Below are 12920 nucleotides of genomic sequence, written 5' to 3'. Positions count from 1 at the left end.
GATCAAACTACAAAGTTCGCTAAGACACGTCAAAAAAAAAAAAATCCAAACCAGGATCAGTAACGACCATACTTGATCACTCAGAAGGAAGCGCTTTTATTATTCGAGTAACTTGGCGGGTAAACTGCTGTTATCACAGTCTCAAAATTGAATGACAAAGTGTTCCAAAATGTTTTATGAGATCGGCAACCACTTTTGAAAGAAAGCTGATAGCAGTAACCACGTTCGCTATTTTTCATTGATTATATCTATCTATCTATCTATCTATCTATCTATCTATCTATCTATATATATATATATATATATATATATATATATATATATATATATATATACTTCAGTAATTCATCGTTCCGTATTGACCTGAATGATGATGATAGGTTTCTGAGTCACATGTCATAATTTTCTTTCTGTGTTTATGTTCAAGCGCGTATATGCCAGATAACATCACACCTGCACTCCCCTCCTCCCCCGCTGCTGCTGACGTCTCGTACATCTTGCATGGTGACACATCATTATCAGCTGTGCACAGACGTGGTTGCGTGTGATGCAACCACGTCTGTGCGACTGTACTAAGGATGACAGAGGATGTACTAGGAATGACTGTACTTAGGTTGATGTACTGTACTTAGGTGTGCTAGGCTTGACCCAGTCTTTTGGACTATCGCAAACGTAGGTGTTCATTGTGCACACATGCAACATGTGAGCGATGAAGAATGTTTGGAAGGCGAGAGCGTTATCTCGGAGAGCAAAAATGGATATGTTTGAAGGAATAGTGGTTCCAACAATGTTATATGGTTACGAGGCGTGGGCTATAGATAGAGTTGTACGCAGGAGGGTGGATGTGTTGGAAACGAGATGTTTGAGGACAATATGTTGTGTGAAGTGGTTTGATCGAGTAAGTAATGAAAGGGTAAGAGAGATGTGTGGTAATAAAAAGAGTGTGGTTGAGAGAGCAGAAGAGGGTGTTTTGAAATGATTTGGTCACATGGAAAGAATGAGTGAGGAAAGATTGACAAAGAGGATATATGTGTCAGAGGTGGAGGGAACGAGGAGAAGCAGGAGACCAAATCTGAGGTGGAAGGATGGAGTGAAAAAGATTTTGAGCGATCGGGGCCTGAACATGCAGGAGGGTGAAAAGCGTGCACGGGATGGAGTGAATTGGAAAGACGCGGCATAAAGAGATAACACACACACACACACACACACACACACACACATATATATATATATATATATATATATATATATATATATATATATTTCATTCATTATACTTTGTCGCTGTCTCCCGCGTTAGCGAGGTAGCGCAAGGAAACAGACGAAAGAATGGACCAACCCACCCACATACACATGTATATACATACACGTCCACACACGCACATATACATACCTATACATCTCAACGTATACATATATATACACACACAGACATATACATATATACACATGTACATAATTCATACTGTCTGCCTTTATTTAATCCCGTCGCCACGCCGCCACACATGAGATAACAACCCCCTCCCCCCTCATGTGCGCTAGGAAAAGACAACAAAGGCCACATTCGTTCACGCTCAGTCTCTAGCTGTCATGTGTAAACCTCCTACATTCAGGATAGCCTAGCAGTAACGTTCCCCTTGCCACGCAGGGGTTCAGGGTTCGATCCTGGCTGTTGAAGGTTTGTATGTTCTAGATATTCTATATATTGTGCAAAGATGTCTGGGTCATTCCGACTTGTACATGAAACAAAGGACCACAATTCCTTGTAAACAGAATAACACGAGCGATGGTTGCGTCACATGACGCACACGAGCAGCAGCAGCGTAGTGCAGACCAGCCCAACAGCAATCATCCACGTTTCTTCCCTCCCTCCCTCCCTGCAGGTGTCCTGAACGAGAACTTTGACCTGCGGAAGAAGAGTCCCATGATGCGGGTGGAGTGCCTCACCTCGGTAAGCAACGGGAGGAGGAGGAGGAGGAGTGGTGGGTCAGTGAGACGGGAGAGGGGGAGGCTGCATGGTAGCATGAATGATGGTGTCATGCATGGGGTCCGGGAAGAGACGCATGCCACCGGCAGGGCTGGTGAACAGGCTTGGGGTGAATGTCATCTCAGTTCATTGTAACCAGTTCCATGATTTTGAGTCAGTAATCACGACTGTAACTGAGCTTTTTATATTTGTTATTGTATTTCGCTGTCCAAGTTCAGTTCCTGTACGTTATGGTACCATGGCATTATGAAGGACACTCAAAAACACAACGACTCCAAAAGCACTCATGACTCACGTATGAGTCAGGTCCTGTACTCATAACCCATTATGAGTAAAGCTGGAGGCAGTTGTAATACGTATTTGACTAAAACATATCACGTAACTATAACTGAGATCATTTTGACCAAGTAACTATAATGGTAGTTCAGATCTTTGGAGAGACATTATTGTACCAGATCACAAACCGGACTGAAGTGTGTGTGTGTGCGTGTGTGTGTAATGACATGGTGCATATATATATATATATATATATATATATATATATATATATATATATATATATATATATATATATTTATTTATTTATTTATTTATTTATTTTGCTTTGTCGCCGTCTCCCGCGTTTGCGAGGTAGCTCAAGGAAACAGACGAAAGAAATGGCCCAACCCACCCCCATACACATGTATATACATACACGTCCACACACGCAAATATACATACCTATACATCTCAATGTACACATATATATATACACACAGACATATACATATATACACATGTACATAATTCATTCTGTCTGCCCCTATTTATTTCCATCGCCACCTCGCCAAACATGGAATAACATCCCCCTCCCCCCTTATGTGTGCGAGGTAGCGCTAGGAAAAGACAACAAAGGCCCCATTCGTTCACAGTCTCTAGCTGTCATGTAATAATGCCCGAAACCACAGCTCCCTTTCCACATCCAGGCCCCACAGAACTTTCCATGGTTTACCCCAGACGCTTCACATGCTCTGATTCAATCCATTGACATATATACACCAGGTTGAGACGAGACAACACCAGTGCAAAACTCTCTCCAGCTCCCGCACCCACCACATCCAACCAGTGTACTTCCCTTGGTCAGTGTCCCAGTGTTGACGTACTTCCATTGGTCACTGCCTCAGTGCTGATGTACTTCCTTTGGTCAGTGTCCCAGTACTGGTGTACTTCCCTTAGTTAGTGATCCCAGTACTGGTGTACTTCCCTTGGTCAGTGTCCCAGTACTGGTGTACTTCCCTTGTTCAGTGTCCCAGTACTGGTGTACTTCCCTTGGTCAGTGTCCCAGTACTGGTGTACTTCCCTTAGTAAGTGATCCCAGCACTAGTGTACTTCCCTTGGTCAGTGTCCCAGTACTGGTGTACTTCCCTTGATCAGTTATCCCAGTACTGGTGTACTTCCCATGGTAAGTGTCCCAGTACTGGTGTACTTCCCTTGGTCAGTGTCCCAGTACTGGTGTACTTCCCTTAGTCAGTGATCCCAGTACTGGTGTACTTCCCTTGGTCAGTGTCCCAGCACTGGTGTACTTCCCTTGGTCAGTGTCTCAGTACTGGTGGACTTCCCTTAGTGATCCCAGTACTGGTGTACTTCTCTTGGTCAGTGTCCCAGTACTGGTGTACTTCCCTTGGTCAGTGTCCCAGTACTGGTGTACTTCCCTTTGTCAGTAATCCCAGTACTGGTGTACTTTCCTTGGTCAATGTCCCAGTACTGGTGTACTTTCCTTAGTCAGTGACCCAGTACTGGTGTACTTCCCTCAGTCAGTGATCCCAGTACTGGTGTACTTCCCTTAGTCAGTGACCCCAGTACTGGTGTACTTCCCTTGGTCAGTGTCCCAGCACTGGTGTACTTCCCTTGGTCAGTGTCTCAGTACTGGTGGACTTCCCTTAGTGATCCCAGTACTGGTGTACTTCTCTTGGTCAGTGTCCCAGTACTGGTGTACTTCCCTTGGTCAGTGTCCCAGTACTGGTGTACTTCCCTTTGTCAGTAATCCCAGTACTGGTGTACTTTCCTTGGTCAATGTCCCAGTACTGGTGTACTTTCCTTAGTCAGTGACCCAGTACTGGTGTACTTCCCTCAGTCAGTGATCCCAGTACTGGTGTACTTCCCTTGGTCAGTGTCCCAGTACTGGTGTACTTCACTTGGTCAGTGTCCCAGTACTGGTGTACTTCCCTTGGTCAGTGTCCCAGTGCTGGTGTACTTCCCTTGGTCAGTGTCACAGTACTGGTGTACTTCCCTTATTCAGTGTCACAGTACTGGTGTTTTTCCCTTAGTCTGATCCCAGTACTAGTGTATTTCCGTTGGTCAGTGTCCCTGTAATGTACTTACCTTGATCAGTGTCCCTGTAATGATGTACTTTCCTTGGTCAGTGTCCCAGTACTGGTGTACTTCCCTTAGTAAGTGATCCCAGTACTGGTGTACTTCTTTTAGTCAGTGTCCCAGTACTGGTGTACTTTCCTTGGTCAATGTCTCAGTACTGGTGTACTTCCCTTGGTCAGTGTCCCAGTACTGATGTACTTCCTTTGGTCAGTGTTCCAGTACTGGTGTACTTCCCTTGGTCAGTGTCCCAGTACTGATGTATTTCCCTTGATCAGTGTCGTCTCAATACTGATATACTTCCCTTGGTCAGTGTCCCAGTACTGATGTACTTCCTTTGGTCAATGTTCCAGTACTGGTGTACTTCCCTTGGTCAGTGTCCCAGTATTGATGTACTTCCCTTGATCAGTGTCGTCTCAATAGTGAAGTACTTCCCTTGGTCAGTGTCCCAGTACTGGTGTACTTCCCTTAGTGATCCCAATACTGGTGTACTTCTCTTGGTCAGTGTCCCAATACTGGTGTACTTCCCTTAGTCAGTGATCCCAGTACTGGTGTACTTTCCTTGGTCAGTGTCCCAGTACTGGTGTACTTCCCTTGGTCAGTGTCCCAGTACTGGTGTACTTCCCTTAGTCAGTGACCCCAGTACTGGTGTACTTCCCTTAGTCAGTGACCCCAGTACTGGTGTACTTCCCTTAGTCAGTGATCCTAGTACTGGTGTACTTTCCTTGGTCAGTGTCCAAGTACTGGTGTACTTCCCTTAGTCAGTGATCCCAGTACTGGTGTACTTCCCTTAGTCAGTGATCTCCGTAGTGGTGTACTTTCCTTGGTCAGTGTCCCAGTACTGGTGTACTTCCCTTAGTCAGTGACCTCAGCACTGGTGTACTTCCCTTAGTCAGTGATCCCAGTATTGGTATACTTCCCTTGGTCAGTGTCCCAGTACTGGTGTACTTCCCTTAGTCAGTGACCCTAGCACTAGTGTACTTCCCTTGGTCAGTGTCCTGGTACTGGTGTACTTCCCTTAGTCAGTGATCCCAGTACTGGTGTACTTCCCTTGATCAGTGTCCCAGTACTGGTGTACTTCCCTTACCCAGTGTCCCAGCATGTGTACTTCCCTTGGTCAGAGTGAGTTTCCCACTCATGTGCCCCAGCCATCTCTTCAACATCTCCACGATCATACAACTTCTTAGTCATGTATGGTGTCTGTATTAACCATATCCTCAGTCATTCTATTCGACTTTTGGACTTCTTATATAAAAAAAAAAGTACTTCTTGACATCTCTTCTTTCTTAAAAAGTTTCTTGCTTAATTCCATGTTGTGTCTTGTGTTTGTTCTGCCCTTAAGTCTTTGGAAGAAATGTTCATGTCATTGATCTGTACTGATGAGGTCACTGTATTGATGAGGTCACCCCTAAGTCTTTTATCTTCCAAGATGGGTAAATCTAAAGCCTTCAGACTTTCCCTCTTTAAGTCACTTCTCTTATTTTCGTTACCATATTTGTTGAACTCCTCTGAACCCTTTTCATTCGTTCTTCCTGCTTCTTTAAGTGTGGTGATCAAACCTGAGAAGTACATGCTACTTTTGGCCTTATGTAGGGCATGAAGAGCTTGCTAACAATATTCCCCCATCCATATACTTGAAATCTATTTTGATATTTACCAGCAGACACTTGGTCGCCTTACCTAGTCTTCTGATATGGAACTCTGGCGTCGTGTTAACAGCCGGTGTCGACTTTCAAGTCCTTCTCACACATCAACCCCCAAAGTTTATCTCCTGGTAGATAATAATAATAATAATAATAATAATAATAATAATAATAATAATAATAATAATAATAACAACAACAACAACAACAACAACAACAACAACAATAATAATAATAATAATGATAATAATAATAATAATAATGTGGCCGTCTTTCACCTAGTCCCATCCTCATTTGCGCATGTTGAACTTGCGCAAACTATGTTTGAGGCCACCTTTGGTGTCTGTATAGGTGCCCTCGTAAGCTGAGGCAATCCTCACCGCTTTTCCCTTCATCATCTGCAAACACATTCAGGTCGGCGTCCACACCTTCCAGCAGGTGATCTACACAGAGCAAGAAGAGTCGTGGTCCCGTAACACAACCTGGGGCTACTCTGATGCTCACCTCGGACGTGTGCCCTTGTGTCTCTCCTCATTCCTGCTTACTGACCCAGCTAGTTAATCATCCTACCTCACGGTGCGGTGCCAAATGATCTTGGGCAGTCCATATCCAGACACTCCATCTAACGTTTCCTTTTGTCGAAGAAAGAGCTCCCTCTCTCCGAGAAATTGAAGAGGTTCCTTACACATGACTTATCCCTAGATAACCTCTCCTCTGGACAATGATCTGCTCTAACTATCACCTCCAGAACCGTACACACCACACTCGTCAGGACCTGTTCCTGGTTTCTAGCTGGGCAAGACGTTTGCCCCTTTTCCACTCCCTTGGCACTCTCTCTCCCTCCAGTGACATCTTGAACGGCATTACAAGAGGTTTATTCAGCTTGCCTGTGCACAGTTCCAGCACCTGGGGTGGTGTTCCAACAGGACCAAGAGCCTTGTATACTTCAAGAGCTTCTGGTGTTCTCTTAATGTCTTCCTCGATATCTTAAAATGTTTTCTAAACCTCCTCCCCCATCCTATCTGACTGGTGTCTGGGCTACACTGTCTTCCACAGTGAAAACACTTTTGAACATGTCAATCGGTTCTTCACAAAGCCTTACATCATCCTGAATACGTAATCTTGATTAGCTGCTTTTTAAACGACAATTGATTCCCGATGACTTAAGGAAAGGTCTTGGATCATCTCCTGCCTTGTATACAAATTTTCTTTATATTACTTTGTTCCTCCTTTCCCATCCTGCTCTACTCGTGCCTTCCCCTCTCTACACTTTGCAGACGCTAGCTGGCTGGAGCCTACATCTTTACCATTGCAAATCTCGAAACTGTTTTATCTCATGAAACCATTTATTAAACCATTCCCTCCTCTTTCCTACCATTCCCTTTGTATCTATGTTAGAGCTACCCATGCCTGTACTCCGTTGCAAATGTCACAGATCCTCACACCACACAGCCCTGGCTCCTGGCTACTGAACTCCATTTCACAATCGACGTTATCATAAAGTGTCAAGGTTCGTGTTCTTCCCCACAATCATATCTGGTCTTCATGTATTGTCCCACCTCTCCTCTCTAAGATATATGTCGCCGCTCACCACAAACTACAGCATGACACGAACAATAATATTCCCCACTGGTGCATCGTACACTGTATGATATTCTCAGTATCTAAGCTATTATATGTGAAGGCAAGATCTTTTTCAATCTATCTCATCCTAGTATGTTCAGTGACGTACTAGTATGGTAAATGTTGTGTTTACCTTCGAGATACTTGTGTCTCCATGACTCTCTACCTCCGTGTGTGTGTGGGTCTGTGTGTGTGTAGAAGGGGGACCCTTCCAAGCTGGCGGTGACAGCAGTGACGCCCACAGCCTGGATCAAGTACCAGCAGAAGTGGCGTGACCTGCCCCTGCCCGTGCTCACCTGCTACCCAATGGGCCGCCTGGGCAACGTGCTGGGGGAGTACGCCACCATGTACGCCATCAGGTACCTCTACAACGTCTCCGTCGTCGTCCACCCGAAGATGAGGAAGCACATCACCGCCATTTTCCCCAACATCACCCTGCCTGACCTGCCAGGTGAGTCACCCTACACCAGCCTGCCTGAACTGCCAGGTGAGTCACCCTACACCAGCCTGCCTGACCAGCCAGGTGAGTCCCCCTACACACAGATGTGCAGCAGGTGTAAGGTACTCACACCGCGCAGTGTAGTGCAGGCGTCAGCCATCAGGAAATGTAACTGTATATATGGAAGACATCTGAGCCATTGGCTGACATTCCTAAACTTTTATGTAAAATGTTGAAGCTTTACATTTAATATGTGAAATATTGTGTGTGTGTGTGTGTGTGTGTGTGTGTGTGTGTGTGTGTAAGGTGGTAAGTTTCTTGGTTCTGCAGGAACGTACACAGAAAACGAGTGGCGCAGTGTTACCAACATTGGCAGCCTCTACAATTACGTCCCCGTGGAGTTGGCAGCTGCGGGACTGCTGGGACCAAACCTGTTTGTTATGAAAAGTAAGTGGGCGAAGATTTTATATATATATATATATATATATATATATATATATATATATATATATATATATATATATATATATATATATACATATACATATATATATATATATATATATATATATATATATATATATATATATATATATATATATATTTTGCTTTGTCTCTATCTCCCGCGTTAGCGAGTTGCGCAAGGAAACAGACGAAAGAATGGCCCAACCCACCCACATACACATATATATATATATACATACACGTCCACACACGCACATATACATACCTATACATCTCAACGTATACATATATATATACACACACACAGACATATACATATATACACATGTACATAATTCATACTGTCTGCCCTTATTCATTCCCATCGCCACCTCGCCACACATGGAATAACAACCCCCTCCCCCCTCATGTGTGCGAGGTAGCGCTAGGAAGACAACAAAAACGACATTCGTTCACACTCAGTCTCTAGCTGTCATGTAATAATGCACCGAAACCACAGCTCCCTTTCCACATCCAGGCCCCACATGACTTTCCATGGTTTACTCCAGACGCTTTACATGCCCTGGTTCAATCCATTGACAGCACGTCGACCCCGGTATACCACATCGTTCCAATTCACTCTATTCCTTGCACGCGCTTCAACTTCCTGCATGTTCAGGCCCCGATCACTCAAAATCTTTTTCACTCCATCTTTCCACCTCCAATTTGGTCTCCCACTTCTCCTCGTTTCCTCCACCCCTGACACATATATCCTCTTGGTCAATCTTTCCTCACTCATTCTCTCTATGTGACCAAACCATTTCAAAACACCCTCTTCTGCTCTCTCAACCATACTCTTTTTATTTCCACACATCTGTCTTACCCTTACATTACTCACTCGATCAAACCACCTCACACCACATATTGTCCTCAAACATCTCATTTCCAGCATATCCACCCTCCTGCGCACAGCTCTATCCATAGCCCACGTCTCGCAACCATACAACATTGTTGGAACCACTATTCCTTCAAACATATCCATTTTTGCTTTACGAGATAATGTTCTCGACATTCAAACATTCTTCAAGGCTCCCAGAATTTTCGCCCCCTCCCCCACCCTATGATTCACTTCCTCTTCCATGGTTCCATCCGCTGCCAGATTCACTCCCAGATATCTAAAGCACTTTACTTCCTCCAGTTTTTCTCCATTCAAACTTACCTCCCAGTTGACTTGACCCTCAACCCTACTGTACCTAATAACCTTGTTCTTATTCACGTTTACTCTTAACTTTCTTTTTTCACACACTTTACCAAATTCAGTCACCAGCTTCTGCAGTTTCTCACATGAATCAGCCACCAACGCTGTATCATCAGCGAACAACAACTGACCCACTTCCCAAGCTCTCTCATCCACAACATACTGCATACTTGCCCCTCTTTCCAAAACACTTGCATTCACCTCCCTAACAACTCCATCCATAAACAAATTAAACAACCATGGAGACATCACACACCCCTGCCGCAAACCTACATTCACTGAGAACCAATCACTTTCCTCTCTTCCTACACGTACACATGCCATACATCCTCGATAAAAACTTTTCACTGCTTCTAACAACTTGCCTCCCACACCATATATTCTTAACACCCTCCACGGAGCATCTCTATCAACTCTATCATATGCCTTCTCCAGATCCATAAATGCTACATACAAATCCATTTGCTTTTCTAAGTATTTCTCACATACATTCTTCAAAGCAAACACCCGATCCACACATCCTGTACCACTTCTGAAACCACACTGCTCTTCCCCAATCTGATGCTCTGTACATGCCTTCACCCTCTCAATCAATACCCTCCCATATAATTTACCAGGAATACTCAATAAACCCATACCTCTGTAATTTGAGCACTCACTCTTATCCCCTTTGCCTTTGTACAATGGCACTATGCAAGCATTCCGCCAATCCTCAGGCACCTCACCATGAGTCATACATACAATAAATAACCTCACCAAGCAGTCAACAACACAGTTACCCCCTCTTTTAACAAACTCCATTGCAATACCACCCAAACCCGCCGCCTTGCCAGCTTTCACCCTCCACAAAGCCCCCACTACCCCCTCTCTGTTACCAAATCATTTTCCCTAACCCTCTCACTTTGCACACCACCTCGACCAAAACACCCTATATCTGCCACTCCATCACCAAACACACCCAGCAAACCTTCAAAACACTCACTCCATCTCCTTCTCACACCACCACCACTCGCCATCACCTCCCCATTAGCCCCCTTCACTGAAGTTCCCATTTGCTCCCTTGTCTTACGCACTTTATTTACCTCCTTCCAAAACATCTTTCTATTCTCCCTAAAATTTAATGATACTCTCTCACCCCAACTCTCATTTGCTGTCTTTTTCACCTCTTGCACCTTTCTCTTGACCTCCTGCCTCTTTCTTTTATACATCTCCCACTCATTTGCATTTTTTCCCTGCAAAAATCGTCCAAATGCCTCTCTCTTCTCTTTCACTAATAATCTTACTTCTTCATTCCACCACTCGCTACCCTTTCTAATGAACCCACCTCCCACGATTCCCATGCCACAAGCATCTTTTGCGCACTCCATCACTGCTTCCCTAAATACATCCCATTCCTCCCCCACTCCTCTTACCTCCTTTGTTCTCACCTTTTTCCATTCTGTACTCAGTCTCTCCTGGTACTTCCTCACACAAGTCTCCTTCCCAAGCTCTCACCACTCTCTTCACCCCAATATTCTCTCTTCTTTTCTGAAAACCCCAACAAATCTTCACCTTCGCCTCCACAAGATAATGATCAGACATCCCTCCAGTAGCACCTCTCAGCACATTAACATCCAAAAGTCTCTCTTTCGCGCGCCTATCGATTAACACGTAATCCAATAACTTATGTATATCTCGCTTTTTAAACCAGGTATTCCCAATCACCAGTCCTTTTTCAGCACATAAATCTACAAGCTCTTCACCATTTCCATTTACAACATTGAACACCCCATGTATACCAATTATTCCCTCAACTGCCACATTACTCGCCTTTGCATTCAAATCACCCATCACTATAACCCGGTCTTGTGCATCAAAACCACTAACACACTCATTCAGCTGCTCCCAAAACACTTGCCTCTCATGATCTTTCTTCTCATGCCCAGGTGCATATGCACCAATAATCACCCATCTCTTTCCATCAACTTTCAGTTTTACCCATATCAATCTAGAATTTACTTTCTTACACTTTATCACATACTCCCACAACTCCTGATTCAGGAGTAGTGCTACTCCTTCCCTTGCTCTTGTCTTCTCACTAACCCCTGACTTTACTCCCAAGACATTCCCAAAGCACTCTTCCCCTTTACCCTTGAGCTTCGTTTCACTCAGAGTCAAAACATCCAGGTTCCTTTCTTCAAACATAATACCTATCTCTCCTTTTTTCTCATCTTGGTTACATCCACACACATTTAGACACCCCAATCTGAGCCTTCGAGGAGGATGAGCACTCCCAGCGTGACTCCTTCTTCTGTTTCCCCTTTTAGAAAGTTAGAATACAAGGAGGGGAGGGTTTCTGGCCCTCCGCTCCCGTCCCCTTTAGTCGCCTTCTACGACACGTGAGGAATGCGTGGGAAGTATTCTTTCTCCCCTATCCCCAGGGATATATATATATATATATATATATATATATATATATATATATATATATATATATATATATATATATATATATATATGAAATGTGGCAAAGTGGCTGAAGTCGACGAGATTGCGGTTGAACTTCACAAGAAATTGGGTTAGTATATTGTTGATTCGTTTGTGAGGATATTCACTGTATGTATGGTTCATGGTGAGGTGCCTGAGTACTGACGGAATGCATGCATAATGCCATTGTACCAAGGCAAAGGGGATGGAGGTGAGTGTTCAAACTACAAAAGCGTAAGCACAGATCGTCAGACTGGGGAGGGTGAATGTGGTGTCAGAAGTGGTAGAGGATGTGTGGATCAGGTGTTTGCTTTGAGGAATGTGTGTGAGATATACTTCAGAGAAACAAATGTATTTATCTGTGGCATTCATGGATCTGGAGAGAACGTCGAAAGGTTGATAGAGATGCCTTGTGGATGGTGCTACGAAAGGTTGATAGAGATGGTGTTACCATAGCTACTGGAAGAGACCAGGTGTTGTCGTCGAGAGAGTAAGGCGTTTGCTCGAGGAGTTAGAGAAAAGAGTGAGTGCTTCTAGGTGAAGGCTGGTCTGCAGCAGGGGTGTGTGGTGTCACCACGGCTGTTTAATTTGCTTATGGATGGGGTGGTGAGGGAGGTTAATGCAAGGGTCTTGGAGAGTATGCAGTTTGTAGTGGGTCAGTAAGGAGAGTGGCTGGGAGGCCAATCAATTATTTTTCTGATGACTCGGCGC

The 12920-nt window shown here is 44.3% G+C and overlaps 1 protein-coding gene across 2 annotated transcripts in view; it reads left to right on the top strand.

Annotated features, from left to right (window-relative positions):
• LOC139755989 (galactoside alpha-(1,2)-fucosyltransferase 1-like) overlaps window positions 1-12920 on the top strand; it is a 46205-nt gene that overhangs the window by 11508 nt on the left and 21777 nt on the right. For both annotated transcript variants that reach the window (XM_071674902.1, XM_071674901.1), the window contains 3 exons: window positions 1884-1951; window positions 7801-8053; window positions 8372-8488. In XM_071674902.1, the coding sequence (XP_071531003.1) occupies window positions 1884-1951; window positions 7801-8053; window positions 8372-8488 (438 nt within the window). The remainder of the gene's footprint in view (window positions 1-1883; window positions 1952-7800; window positions 8054-8371; window positions 8489-12920) is intronic.

The sequence above is a fragment of the Panulirus ornatus genome, chromosome 20 (assembly GCF_036320965.1).
Source record: "Panulirus ornatus isolate Po-2019 chromosome 20, ASM3632096v1, whole genome shotgun sequence".
Taxonomy (NCBI): Eukaryota; Metazoa; Arthropoda; class Malacostraca; order Decapoda; family Palinuridae; genus Panulirus; species Panulirus ornatus.
This window is presented reverse-complemented; position numbering and strand designations above follow the sequence as displayed.